A 15,634-nucleotide genomic window follows, 5' to 3' on the forward strand; every position below is an offset into this window, starting at 1 on the left:
CTACCACTTATCACTTTGTCACTTGATCAGAAGTACTCAAATCCGGCGTTCCGCTCAATTTGATCATTTATTCATATATCAGGCTTACCAACATGTGTTAATTCATAAACCATTCATGGTATTATTTCATGCCAAATCATATACTGAATATACCATACACACATACTATGAAACTTTATTTTCACACATGAGCTTAAATCATGATCAATAATGCACAAAAATAAGCATCATTCATATTTCATCGTTTATGAGTTATAATCAAACATATGACCATTTATACACGAATCATTCATATATTTCCCAATTTTCCTCCTCCTCCTCTCCATTCCACATCCTTAATGTGTATAACACACTTAAACAACATTAACCATAATTTCAATATTCACTAACATGTATATTCAAAGCTGTTTATCCGAGTCAGAGTCACTAAATTATTTTTATCCGGAGCTACAGAGCTCCAAATTAAGATCCGTTAATTTTTCCTGAAACTAGACTCACATATCTTCATACCATAAAATTTTCATAATTTTTGGTTCAGCCAAATAGTACAGTTTATTCTTTAAAGTTTCCCCTGTTTCGCTGTCTGACAGTTCCGACCACTCTTCACTAAAAATTAATTATCTCATTGTACAGAATTCGGATGATGTTTTAGCTTATTTCTTCTAAAAATAGACTGATTAAGGATTCTAACCATATAAACTATAACTCATAATCATTTTTGTACAATTTTTAATGATTTTCCAAAGTCAGAACAGGGGAACCCGAATTCATTCTGACCTTGTCTCACAAAATCTATTATATCTCATGATTTACAATTCCATTGCTCACATCATTTCTTTTATAAGAAACTAGACTCAATAAGCTTTAGTTTCATATTTTATTCATCCTCTAATTCAATCTCTACAATTTTTGGTGATTTTTCAAAGTTACACTACTGCTGCTGTCCAAAACTGCTTTAGTGCAAAATGTTGATTTCCATTTTGCCCCAAATTTCACAGTTTATACAATTCGGTCCTTTCTCAATTAACCCCTCAATTAATCTAATTTTCTCAATTAGTACTTTACTAGACATTATAAGTTGTTACACAACTATTGAAATTCAGAATTTCCACATATAACTCTATCTTCAAACTCTTTTACTATTAGGTCCCAAACATTCACTTTCTATTCAATTCTTTCAATAAAATCAGCATATGAACAATTTAAAGCTCTAATTTCATGCTAAATCATCATATACTTCCAGCACATATTCATATCAACTTTTAACTTCTTTCATAAAATCAAAAACTAATGGATTTAACAAGTGGGCCTAGTTGTAAAAGTCATAAAAATACAAAAATTTCAAGAGATAGTCAAGAATTGAACTTACTTGTAATAAAAATATGAAGAACCAGCTTGAAGAAGCCCTTCCATGGTGTTTTAGCTGATGAGAATTCAGAAAAATGAAGAGAAATCTAGATAATTCCACTTGGGTCCTAACTTTATTAAGCAAATTTTGCAATTTTCCAATTTTGCCCTTAATTCTCCTTACTTTCTTGCTGATTTCATGCCTCTGCCGTCCAGCCCAAATAGACCTTGGGTCTATTTGCCTTTTAAGCCCTATTCCTTTTATCATTTAAGCTATTTAATCATTTCCAATAATTTTGCATTTGTTACAATTTAGTCCTTTTAGTTCAATTAATTATCGGAACTTTAAAATTTCTTAACGAAACTTTAATACTAACTTTTTAACACTCCATAAATATTTATAAAAATATTTATGGCTCAGTTTAAAATCCCCGAGGTCTTGATACCTCATTTCGATTCTAATTATTTTAATATTTATTTCTAGTGCACTATTCACTATTTCAAAAATTTTCCTAACTTCATATTTAACTTATACTTACTAAATTAATAATATTTTCTACCCATTTGTCGAATTTAGTGATCTCGAATCACCGTTCCGACACCTCTGAAAATTCAAGCCATTACATTTTTTTTTTCGTCGGATTTGTGGTCCCGAAACCACTGTTCCGACTAAGCCTAAATCGGGCTATTACATTAAGTGCTTGATTATCAGTTTTTATTATAAATATTCCAGGTGCTAAATATATAAGAAAATTTTTTATTCCCTTTTTTATTGCTAATAATTCTTTTTCATATATAACATAATTAATTTCATTTGGTTTAAATTTTCCTGAACTACATCCACATATTAGTTCTTCATTATTTTTTATTTTAGCTTTTAAAATACATCCCCAATAATTTTGTGAAGCATCTGTTTTTAAAATTAATTTATCATCTTGTTTAGGTAAATAAACTTTTGGACTATGATTTATTTCAGTTTTTAGTTTTTGTATAATCTCTGAATCTTTTTTAGACCAGCTAAAAGGTTTATCCTTTTTTAATTTTTCATATAACTTACCTATTTTTTCAGATAAGTTAGGAAAGAAGTTTCTTTCATAATTTATTATTCCTAAAAATTGTTGAAGTTGTTTTTTATTTTTAATATTTTCAGGAAATTCTTTTATTTTTACTATAATATGATCTTGTAATTTAATATCATTTGCAGATAATTTTAATCCTAAAATTAATTCTATTTTTGTTTTTTCTAGCTCCATTTTTTAGGGCTTAATATGATTCCATGTTTTATGAATTATTGAGAAATAACATTTAAATGTTTTCTATGTTTTTCTAATGTGTTTGAAAATATCAAAATATCATCTATATAGACTATACAGAATTTTTTATATTTATTAAATATAGAATCAATCCATCTTTGGAAGATTTGAGGTGCATTACATAATTCAAATGACATTACTTTCCATTGATAATGTCCATTAGGAGCACTAAAAGTTGTTAAAGGTTTAGATTATTCGGTTAGCATGATTTGCCAAAATCCCAATTTACAATCAAATTTACTAAAATATTTTGCTTGTTTAGTTTGATTAATTAAAACATCCTTTCTTGGAATAAAATACCCATCAAAAATAATATTTTGATTTAATATTTTATAATTAATAATCATTCTAGCTTTTCCTCTTTTTATTCCAGCATGGTTTCTGACCATAAAAACAGAACTAAAATGTGAACTATTAGTTTTTTCTATTAATCTTTTTTCTATTAATTCCTTAATTTATATATCAGATTCATCTATATCTTGTTTAGTATAGATCATTGGTTTGACTCTAATAATTTTATTGGGATTTTCCAATTTAATATCACAATACCTAGGGCTATTTTGCCATAATTTTAATGGTTCTTCGCTAAAATTATCCTCTAAAATTTTAAACAACCAATGATTTGTTTCTAGTTGTTTAATCTGTTCTTTTCTTTATGGTGTAAAATTTTTATCACACACAAATTTATGATTTTCTACTAATGGTATCTCTATAGAAGATTTTTTTACAGATAACATAATTAAATTTTTATCAGTAGAAAATGGTAAGTGTTGGTATATAAAATTATTTCCTAATAATATATCTCCAAGCATTGCAGGAAAACATAATATTTTTGGTCTCACAAATCTTACATTATTTATGTATATAGGTATATTTCTAGCCTTATATTGAATTATGGTTTCATTATCATCTATTCTTATTGCATTTATGTGATGTTTCATAGGTTCCCATTTTTCTACAGGAATGGTATTTTTTCGGCAACTACTAGTTGTAACTCCTGTATCTAGTAAAACATGTAAAGAATATGTTTTATATTCTCTAAATTGAAATGTAATTTCAATATATGTATAATATTTCTGAGATTAGAAATTTGAAAATGTAATTACATCATTTGTTCCAACTTTCATTTGTTGAAGTTTGTGTTTCTTCCATTCTAGTGTTTCTAGAATTTCTACTTTGTTCTGTAGGAAAAATATGTATATGAACTGTTTTCATTCCTATTGGTGTAGAACTTGAACTTACATTATCCTCTTCTTCCTCTATTTGAGTATTCGAGGGTAAAATTAAATTCTCATTTGTATTTATTATAGCAGTATTTTTAAAATATAATTTATTACCAGACGACATGTATTCTATAGTACTTACAGGTTTAGAAGTACATGCACTACTTATTTTCTCTATCATCCAGTCTTTTGGTATTGATAGATCTCTTAGATGTAATAATTGTAATTGTATTTCTATAGTAAATTTATTAGGTTTAAAGAGCTCAATAATTTTATTATTAATCTCTTTTATTTATACTTCTGTAGTATTTATATATTCATTAATATAAGTCCAACTTATTGCTAGATCTTCTACTAAATCATTGATTTCAGAATTTTTTGTCTGAATTCTTAAACATAAACATTCTTCTATTAGAGGGTCTGTAATGGATATAAATTAATTTGATTTAGCTTTAAATCCTATTACATCAGTATGTAAATTTGATTGAATTCTTCCAATAAGTGCTTTTTATTAGATTTTCAAATCTTTTATCTAACAGAACTGCTATTATAGGTATATCATGACATTTTCTAAATAAAACTCTAATAGTTATCATTATTATTCCTAAATGTATATATCTAACTTGAGGGTATTTCTTTTTAATCCTCTTAATTTTATCTTTAGTAAATAATGAGATTTCTATTAATCCACCTCTAGTATCATTTGCTACCGCGCGTATTTCCACTTATTTTCTCTATATGTCTTTGACTCCATATTTTGAATTTAAATATTTTATATATTTCTTCTTTAGAAATATGATTTTTATTTATTTTTCTATCATTTCATCAGAAAAATCTTTTTCTTCTCCAATTAAATTTCCTAATTTTATATCTTGTTGTTCGTTACTAGGAATTTCTTCTAATTGATTATTAGAACTACTTCCTATATTAAACATAAATATATATTCTTCATCTGTATCAGATTTTGTTTCTGATATTAATTCATATAATATCTCTTCAAGATTTACTTCCTCTTATAACATATTTCTAATTCTTGTTATTCAAGTGTTTTTATCATTTTCTTTGCACCTTTTCCTTTATTAGGACAAATTGGTGCTATGTGACATTATTCATCACATATAAAACATTTACAAATTTGTTTTTTAGACTTTTTAGAAGTTTTTCTTCTAACAAATCTTTTCTTTTTACCAGTATATATTTTATTTTCTAGTTTCCATTTAACTAGTTTATACCTTGTGCTTTTCTTTTTATATTTTTTATAAGTCTTAGGACGCATTTGTCTACATCCAAATTCTCATTCGTTTTCTAGGATTTTTGTACAATATTTAGTACTTAAATTATGCTTAACTTATTTAGCAACTTTACTTTGCAAACAATGTAGAGTTATTCTCTCTTTTGCAAAATTTATCCTATTTCCTATAGAGTCTATATTTTCTGGTGGTACTCCAGCTATTTTACTATGTTTATCTAGATAAGAGACATATTTTTTATATATATCTCATCCCATGGTGGTGGTAATTTATGAAAATATTGATTTTTACAAAATTCTATATTTTCATTTTTTAGTTTTTGATATTCATGAAGAAATTTTTTAGAAAATTCTTCTAGATATCTAATATTGCATAATTTAATTTTTGACAGAATATAACTAGATATATTATATTGATCTTTTTTTGTCAAAAAACAACCACAAAATTCTATTTTTAGAATAAAATTTAATCCCTTTAAAATATCATTAGGAGTTCCTATTTGATTGATTAACTGCCCTTTTTGTTCTTTTCCTTTCTCAGATTCTTCCCGTCGTCCGAGAAATTGTAGAACATCTCCTTGAAATGTTCCAACAAAATAATTTAAAATTTTTTCTTTTGACCACGTATTGTTATTGTTTACAACAATAGTCATAGATTATGCCCAATCATCTATGTTTTTTCATAGTTTGATATAGGAATATTAGTTAAATCTAAATATATTCCTCCTTGAGCAACATTTTAAGGTCACAAGGGATTGTTGCGGAAATCTTTAAGAGTTTACAAGAGTAAAGGAAAACTTTTTATTATCTATCTATGAAAAGTAAAGAAAGCTAATATTACAATCGATGCCTTCTTTAGGCTCTTTTCTCTTCTATTTATAATACAATTACAAAACTCTATTTAATTCTTTTTTGAATCCCGCACAGTTTGTTGATAAGGATATTGTATTTATCATGAACATGGTTTTTTTCATATTGTATAGTTGAATTAATGATTTCTTTCACGTCATTGACTTGCTTTAATGGTAGCTTATCTTCATTAATAGTTACTTCCATCATTTATTGATCTGATAATAGTTCCACTTTGCAATTTGTTTGCATATGGATGCCTTGTTTTTTAATTCGTTTCTCTTTCTACTCAGCTGCCTATTATCTATTATGTCAATAGTGAGTTTTTTACTAAACTAGGCTAAAATTTTTTTTTACTGAAATAGGGTGTCAGAAAAATTACTTACGAAAATGGGTTACTTTTTTCATTGGTGCCTATCTCAGAGGCGCCAATGAATAAAAAACTATTAAATTTTTTTTCTTTTTTTTTGAATAAAATATTATTTTAAAAAAAATAAATAAAAATACGGGTCAAAATACGGTCAACGGGTCAAAGGAGAAAATGGGTCGGGTGGCGCCTCATAGGGAGGCACCATTAAAAGTGCCTCATAAGGAGGTGCCATTAAAAGTGCCTCATAAGGAGGTGCCATTAAAAGTGTCTCATAGGGAGGCGCCAATGGGTAATTTTGTATGTATATTGTAACTTTTTGTATGAATATTATAATTTTGTATGAATATTGTAATTACTTTATAATTAATTTTGTATTTATAGTTTTGGATTAGTATTTTGTATGAATAGTGTAATTTTTTTGTATGAATATTGTAATTTTTATGAATATTGTAATTATTTTATAATTAATTTTGTATTTACAGTTTTTAATTAGTATTTTGTATGAATATTGTAATTTTGTAATTTTGTATGAATATTGAAATTTTGTAATTTTGTATGAATATTGTAATTATTTTATAATTAATTATGTATTTATAGTTTTTTATTAGTATTTTGTATGAATATTATAATGTTGTATGAATATTGTAATTATTTTATAATTAATTTTGTATTTATAGTTTTGGATTAGTATTTTGTATGAATATTGTAATTTTGTAATTTTGTATGAATATTGTAATATTGTTTGTATGAATATTGTAATTTTGTATGGATATTGTAGTATTGTTTGTATGAATATTGTAATATTGTTTGTATGAATATTGTAATTATTTTATAATTAATTTGTTAGTAATTTAGGATTATGTTATAAATTTTTGTAGGATTATGTTATAAATTTTTGTGTTTGTAATTATTTAAAATTTAATTTACTAGTAATTTAGGATTAAGCTATAAATTGTTGTGTTTAGTTTAGTATTTGGTGAGTTTAACATAAAAGTTTATAAAAAAATTAAAAATTATTTTATTAAAAGTTTAATTATAACTGACTTTTTTAATCACATAGTTGTTGTTAACTCATTTAATTTTTATATAATGTAACTTTTATATTATGTAATTTTATTTGATTTTGTATTTATTTAACAGTATTTATTAATTTTTTGAAACAAATTTTTACATAAAATAATACCATTGGCGCCTCTCAGATAGGCACCATCATTGGCGCCTCTGAGATAGGCGCCAATACTATGTATTATACGGGTCATATATTGACCCGGGAAAATATTTAATTATATTTTATAAAAAAAAATTTAATATAAAATATTCATTGGCGTCTATCTAATAGGCGCCATTAAAAAAGAAAAAAAAATTAATATTTTTTTATTCATTGGTGCCTCTGAGATAGGCTCCAATAAAAAAAATATCTCATTTTCGTAAATAAAATTTCTGACACTCCATTTCAGTACATAAATTTTTTTTTAACCCATTTTAATAAAAAAACCCGTCAATAGTTGTACTCGTGAAACGCTCCATTTCACTCAACGACTATTACCCATCCCCACTCATCAAAACGCACCGTATTGTTCTCTACCCAAAACTCACCGTTAAAACTTAAACACTAAAACGCTGAGCTTTATTAACAGAAAATAAGACAGCCCGTAACCAAATAAGCCCAATTCAAGGCCCACTGAACGTTGATGACAGGCCCAGATTCAAGTGAGAAGCATACAAATAAAAATTCAACAAATTCTAAAAGGCTGGAAAAACCAAGAACTCTGTACTCTTTCTAGTTGTCATCAATTGTGGAAGCTCTCAAATCTCGGCTGCTATGGCACCCATCGCACGGTTACTTTTGCTCGCGCTTCTCTCAACTGCACTCACGATTTCATCAGGGTCAACTCCCTTCTCTTTCATACTCTCTAATTTTCTTTTTAGATCGCTTTGAAAAAAAAAACCCCACCGCCATTGAATTCTTTTGAAGTTTAGATTTTTTGTTTTAATTTAGAAATTCAGTTATTGACTTTATCACTGTAGTCACCTGGTTCATCTCAACCTAACGTCAAGTCAATTTGTTTCGTTTCTTAATTAATTGCTCTATCGTATTTGGATCTTTTATTAGGTTTTCAACTTGTTTATTTACCTGTTTTGTCAGGTCTGGGGATGGGTACACCATCAATGGTCGAGTGAAGATCCCCCAAGGTAATTCTCCCCTCCCCTCTTTTTTTAGTTTTTGTATTTGATTAGATTATACTGGTATTTTACAAATTATACTGTTATCTAGTGATTTCGGTTGTTTTGGATCTTAGCTGCATTCTAATTTAGTGTTTTTATGTGACAGTTTTTATCTCAGTTTTAAAATTGAAGTATATACTATTGGTCTTTATGCTGATTTCCATTGTGTAAATATACGGTGGTTTATTAAGCAAAGCAGTCTTCGTATAAATGATTAGATATTTGTGAATTTGTTTTTTGAATTTTGATTAGGGCTACTTGTGTAAGACTTTTGACAAGCAAGATCTTTAAATCATTACACAATCCCATTATAGGTTTTGGGAAAACATGAATTCATCCAATAGAATCTTTAAACATCAGTGCAGAATATACATTTGAGAAATTAACCTTGGTTCATGTTCTTTTGTGTTATTTTATCTTTTATTTAATTTGATGTAGATGATTGATCACTTTATTTGGCAGGTCTGGGTACAAAAGGGTTTGCTTTGCCTGGAAAAACGTCAAATGTCAAAGTTATACTCAATGGTGGCCAAATTGTTACTTATCTGAGACCTGATGGATATTTTTTATTGTATCCTACTATTTATCAATTGTTAAAAAAAATTGAGGGTAGGGTTGCTAAGGTTTGAACCTGAAGCTTTCATTCTTCACAAACCTCCGGCCATTTAGGCCAAGAAGTTGTTGGCAATTCTTATGCATAGCTCTGGTTGAAAATCCAAATATTTTAGCTATTTATCCTTTTCTTTTGTTCTTTGTAGACTGTTTTTCTGTTTGTAAATAATGTGATACTTTATAAAATTGGTGGTAGTAAACCTCACACTGGAGTATTATAATTCCTTAATATAAATTGCCTACAGTCAGAACATACCAGCAGGGACTCATTTGATTGAAGTGACTGCTATTGGCTATTTCTTTTCTCCTGTAAGATTTTTATTTCTTGCCTGAGTCTCTCGACTTGTAGTCATTAAATGAATTTGACTTTTTGTAATTAACGATAATGACTTTCGAACTTGCTTAGGTTAGAGTTGATGTTAGTGCTAGAAACCCAGGCAAGGTACAGGCTGCGTTGACAGAGAACAGGAGGGGTCTCAGTGAATTGGTTTTAGAGCCGTTGAGAGATGAACAATATTACGAGGTTAAGGAACATTATTCTATTTGTGTTTATGTTTCCTTTTGTTTTCAGTTATTATCTTTCTTTTGCTTCATGTTTATCCTACTTTATTGCAGATTAGGGAACCCTTCTCCATAATGTCGGTTGTGAAAAGCCCAATGGGTCTCATGGTGGGATTTATGCTGGTGGTGGTGTTTTTAATGCCCAAATTAGTGGAAAACATGGGTAAAGTACTCTACTATTAGTTCATAACTTGGTAGTTTTCTTGAAGTTCCGACTTGCAGTAGATTTTAAAGAGTTGATTTTTGTGGAAAATACGCTATTTAATTACTTGCTTGCAATTGTTCTTTCTTGATCAGGATAAAATCTTCTATGTTACCTATTCTTTTAATCGTATGCATAATATTTGAGCTGCTATTCATTTTTCCCAAACATTACATTTTTAACAATTTATTTTTTTCTAATTCTACAATTTTGGCAACCTTTTATCCTTAGTTTTACAGATACAACTTTCTCTTTCATGTGCTTCTACATGCTCTTGCCCCTCTCCACATATGAGATGATATATATAAAGGATGGCTAGGAATTTCGTTTTTGCTAATTTCATCAATCTGCTGTCTGTTGCAACAGATCCTGAAGAAATGAGACGAGCACAAGAAGAAATGAGAAACCAAGGAGTTCCCTCCTTAGCTAGTTTGTTACCAGGAGGTGGGAGGAATTAAGTGTTTAATTGAGGAGCAGGAACTCCGAGATAATGGTTTGGCAAAATCAAGGGGAGGTTCAAATGTCGAGCTGGATTGGTCTTCTACCCTGATATTCATCTTTTGATTGCAGAAAGAAGGGATGATACCTTTTGAATTCCTGGGGGCATCTCAAAGGTTATGTGGTGTTTTACTTGATAGTTGCAGATTTTCAGAACTTATCATGGGATTTAACTTGTTATAACATCTATTCATTGTTGTGATGCTTTGATGTCATAAACAAAGAAGAGTTGAAAATTTATTGTTATAGACATTATCCATCTAGTAAGAAGTCCGCGTCTTAGCCTTTCGTTATAACACGAGTTCCATCATCCCATTTAACAAATAGTGCACTCTTTGCAAATGTTTTGATCACGTAACCTTTCCTTTTGCCAATTTCTCTCATTACTTGCAAGTGTAACTTTTCTCCCTATCCGAAAAAATCAATTTGCTTTTTGAATTTTGAGTTAATTGAATTGGATTATTCAATTTTTTTAGTCAATTTGAATAAGTAATTCGGTTTTTCGAGTTTGAGTTAAATTGAATTTACAATTCAAATTACATATTGGTGTAAATATTTTATTTTGTCATCAATTTTGAAATTGAAAATGAGTACATTATAAAAAAAATTATAAAATTTCATAAAAATTAAAAATTATAAAAAAATTATTTTAAGAAAACTTGTGAAGAATATATATATTTTTAAAAATTCTTATATAATGATCTTGAGGGCATATACAGACTCAAATTTTATTTCACTTAACTTGATTGAAAAAAATTAAATATGAGATAGAATGATAAAATAAAACTCATTGACTCAACTAATTTAAAAAATTTTCACTCAATTTGATCAAACACTCACCTGTACTCCCACTATATAAATTTACATGCAGCACATTCACCACAGTCGTCTTCTTCAAGACTACTTTGATTTTCCTTTTCACAGTCTCTCAAAAACGCCCAAATTTACTAATTTGTCGTGCCTCTCACCATACAAAGTACCTTCTAATTTTTATATTAATTTAGAACATAATGACAAATGTATGTATATATATTAAAGATGCCACAAAATCTCAAATTAAATGGCTTTCAATGTGCAAATTCTGCTCTTAATACTGGTCGACTTATCTTTACAGATTGAAGATTCGCAAAATCTTCCCATCTTAAAAAAGTTTGAACAATTGGTCCAATTGTTAAAAAAGAAAAAAAAAACATTAAATAGAAGATGCATCGCCAAGGGATGAAATTTGAAGCCATGGTTTGCTCCAAAATTATATTAGTCGACACAGATGTACCCCTACCAACATCACAAACCTTAATCAAAACAATGGCTTCTTCCAGTAGGGTCTTGTAGCAATTCTTGTTCTGGGTCTTGTCGGCCAAGGTAAGCTACCTTGTCTTGTATAGTTACCAAGATTTTGTTCATGTAGCGGTCAAGATTGCTTCAGACTAGTTGGTCTCGAGGGTGTTTTTTTTTTTTTTTGGTAATATAAATGCAGGGTTTTGTGTTTGCTCCTTGAACGACATCATTGTTGGTAGAGTGAGGACAGGAGTAGAGGTACAAGGTATGGCTGAATGGAAAGTGACAATTATCAACAACTGCAAATGCGCTCAACATAAATTAACGCTTTCTTGCGATTCCAATCTCGAGAAACTGTGGATCCTAATATTTTTCAGAAACAAGGCAACAATTGCCTCGTTATCGACGGCAATGCTTTGAACGGTTTCGCTTCAGTTAGTTTCGCCTATGCCTGGGATCCTCCCTTTATTATGTTTCCTTCTGGATCCATGGTTGACCCCTGTTGAAAACAATTCCATTTAGTTTGTAGTTAGAACAATAAATGCTTAAATATGAGGCTCTTATATCCTACCTGAGTTTAATCAATAAAACTTAAAAGATTGCATTTCAGTCCCTCTACATGAACAAAAATCCAGATTACGGTTTTCAAACTAATCCAAAACCTCAAAGGAGAAAGAGCAGACCAATCTGTTTTAAAGGTTGTGATACATTAACCCTCAAAGGAGAAAGTCATACAAAGGAGTAGATGAGTGAAGAGTGAAGCAGAAGTTATATAATGATACAATGAGTGTATGTTAGGAAATACCAAACATGTCTGATTTCCAAATTGTCACAATCTCTAACATCTTAGCTCATACCCCCAAACTCAGCAAAGACTAAACAAGAAACATCTTAGCTCATTTTCGCTTTTTAGCCGGTGGCTGAAGCTCTTCCTCTTCTTCATCTTCTTCCTCCTCTTCCTCTTCTTCTTCACCTTCCTCGCCATCATCGTCGTCGTCGTCGTCGTCATCATCTTCGTCCTCTTCTCCACTGGCCCCATCTCCATTGGCATCAGGTTCATCTTCTGGATCCCCTTCATCTTCACCGTCTTCACCTGATCCATCTTCCTCCTCACCTGCATCTTCATCTTGATCACCTGCTGCTTCATCTTCCTCATCATCATTGTCATCATCCTCAGTGTCACCAGCATCCTTGTTCTCCAGACCAGGCTTTCTCACTGCAAGAAGAGCAAGCAGAAACCTGCAAAAGCAAATCGAACGGTTTTCCCCATTCCATGGAAGAAGAACAAGAACAAGTTAGGCAAAATGATTTATGCAACTAACCCTGCATATGCTTCAGGCTCTTTGATGAGGGCATCAATTCCATTAGGCATAGTTCCCATCTGGAAAAACACCAAACTCATGCTGAGGATAAAACAAGTGTTCTTCCAAGTGCAGTTTGTGAGCAATGTGTAACAAATAAATAAGCAAGCATTTCCCCAAATCAGACGACGCAACTTTAGAACAAGGAGAATTCGAAATTATTTGGTTGTCATGTGAGTGAAAAATAGTATTTTAGAGCAAAGAACAAAGAAATAAACAAGCATTTACAGCAAATCACATAGAAAAATAAGACAATTAACAAAATAAAACTGTTCTTAAATCCTAAAAGTAAGGGGTTGAATCAAACAATGCAACTAAACATCTTAATTAAGTTCTTCCTTGACATCCTACTACTACTAGTACTCGGACTCCTCATTTTTCTTTAAATACTCATGTACGACACATGGATTCGAGGATGCATACTCTATCCCACAATCATACCCAAGTCTGAGTAACTTAGTCCTACTAAATTCTATGAAAATTAAATATTCTAGACAACCTATTAGGCAAAGCAACAAAATCCCCAGCATAAAAAAATAGGAAAAAAAATTTAGCAAAATTTCAAACTTCGAGATTTTAGAACAATGGAATCAAATCTTCACAGAAAATTTGTCAATTTCACATTAAATTAAAGAGAGAGAGAGGGAGAGGGAGAACCCTCATAAAACATAGAGCAGAAGAAACCAGTGGCTCAAGGAGAACTAAAAGGCAAAAAAGGAAAGAAAATTATACCATCATCAGCAACCAAGCGACTGAATTTGTAACAACAATGGCGGTCTCGACAACCATAGCTTGCAGTGCAAAGCCCACGGAACTGTCCAACATGACACCGTTTGGAAGTGGAATTTCCATTTTCGTTGCGTATGGCAGAGCTTAGACAGGAAAGGAGCGGAAAATCAAAAGAGGGGTAAGTAGCAAAAGGAAAGATAACCCAATTGAAAGAGAATGTTAAAGATTGAGAATTAGGGTTTTATGTTAGGTTTTGAAGAAGCTATAATCAGTAGGTATCGCTGAAGCACTTTGGTCGTAGAAGAAAATATCAAAAGAAGGTTTGATGTCAGAGATAATGTGACAGTCGGTTTTGGGGGAACGGATGACTGTTAGAATTCACACCGTCTGATTTGTTAGGTTTGTCTTTATCCATGATCTATGTGATTTCTAATGAAAAGAATATTTACTCAATGCCTTCATGCTAAATTTGGCCTCTCAACTATACATGTTTTGTTATTTTGATACCTAAATTTTTTTATCTCAGAATGATTAAATTATCTTCTATTATGTAAATTGACCCACTATGTTAAAAAGATAAAATCAAGGTTGTCAAGTGATACTATTAAAACACATCAGGTCAATTTTCTTTTTAGAAACAAATTCAGATGTAGTACAGTAATTAATTAGGGTTCCTAATCCTATGCAAGTTGTCTTGTGGTCACCCGTCTTGCCAATCTATGTGTTGTATGAGTGAGATGGTGTGAATGTTGCACAACAGAAATTTATAGTGCAGCACCCAACTTCTGAATGTTTGCAAGGATAGGTCCTAGTTTCCAGTGGACCCTGGCCTTGCTTGTTAGGATTGAGTTCCATTGTTGATTATGTTATATAAAGCAATCATGTTGCATTCGTAAGGAGTGCAATTTACGTAAGATTGGGCGAGTTAAGAGTTTTTTGCTATGGATTGCGGAAAGGCTTTTGTAGTGTATGATCTTAAAAACAGGTTAGTTATGTAACCCTCTGGTGCCATTGCAGCCCCACAAACTTCCATTTCGTTGTTGTATGCCAGGGCCATGAGGTTTATGAAAGGAGTGGGAGAGAAGTAGTGAATATGCCAGGTGCCACATGCATGTATGTTTGCATTCGCCCTTATTTCCAAACGTAATGCCCGTGAGATGGCAAACCACACTGCCCTCGTGATGGAGTGTAACACCCCTAACCCTCACCCGTTACTGGAACAGGGTTACAAAGCATTACCAAACTTTACAAATTAAATACGGACATTTCCCAACTTTTGTTACACATATTAAGAATTGGACCTTAGATGGACCTTAGATGGACCTTCGAAGCCCAATATTCACCTTATAAGTGAATTGGGACTAAACCGGATACTCAGGGAATTTTTCCTAAAATTTTAAAAATTTTCTTAGAAATAAGGGACACATGCCCGTGTCTCTGCCCGTGTGAACGAAAATAAGCCATTTTACAAGCCATATTTCTCACCCAATTTCGTGTCTATCTACAATGAACACTACATATATTAACAAGCCATAATTAGACATTCAATACAAGCCAAAATAAGTGGCTAAACTCAACACACTACATATAAGCCATCATTAAACAAAAAGCTTATACATGCCATTATAACCAAAATCAAAACATTCAAAAATACCGATAGAACCAATGGATAGTGTGATATATCTCTGACAAGCTTCCAACCCAATCAAGCTTCCGATAATTTGAAAAATAGAAGAAAATAAATACATAAGCAATGAATGTTTAGTAAGCTCGTATAAACTTTAATCATAATACTTCATTTTCAAATATAAAATTT

At 30.5% G+C, this 15,634-nt stretch overlaps 2 protein-coding genes across 2 annotated transcripts; one reads left to right on the forward strand and one right to left on the reverse strand.

The window, feature by feature from the left end:
- The first annotated feature begins 8,074 nt into the window (after positions 1–8,074).
- LOC107953765 (ER membrane protein complex subunit 7 homolog) lies at positions 8,075–10,743 on the forward strand. The gene is made up of 7 exons (XM_016889163.2): positions 8,075–8,238; positions 8,498–8,544; positions 9,040–9,148; positions 9,435–9,498; positions 9,596–9,712; positions 9,805–9,913; positions 10,319–10,743. The coding sequence occupies exons 1-7, from the start codon at positions 8,174–8,176 to the stop codon at positions 10,408–10,410; spliced, it is 603 nt and encodes a 200-aa protein (XP_016744652.1). The 5' UTR covers positions 8,075–8,173; the 3' UTR covers positions 10,411–10,743.
- Positions 10,744–12,416: 1,673 nt separating this feature from the next.
- Positions 12,417–14,307, reverse strand: LOC121219248 (prostatic spermine-binding protein). Its single transcript, XM_041097089.1, has 3 exons — positions 13,822–14,307; positions 13,051–13,109; positions 12,417–12,967 (listed from the first exon to the last, which is right to left on the reverse strand). The coding sequence occupies exons 1-3, from the start codon at positions 13,939–13,941 to the stop codon at positions 12,625–12,627; spliced, it is 522 nt and encodes a 173-aa protein (XP_040953023.1). The 5' UTR covers positions 13,942–14,307; the 3' UTR covers positions 12,417–12,624.
- Positions 14,308–15,634: the final 1,327 nt, after the last annotated feature.

The sequence above is a fragment of the Gossypium hirsutum genome, chromosome D07 (genome assembly GCF_007990345.1).
Source record: "Gossypium hirsutum isolate 1008001.06 chromosome D07, Gossypium_hirsutum_v2.1, whole genome shotgun sequence".
In the NCBI taxonomy this organism is placed as follows: Eukaryota; Viridiplantae; Streptophyta; class Magnoliopsida; order Malvales; family Malvaceae; genus Gossypium; species Gossypium hirsutum.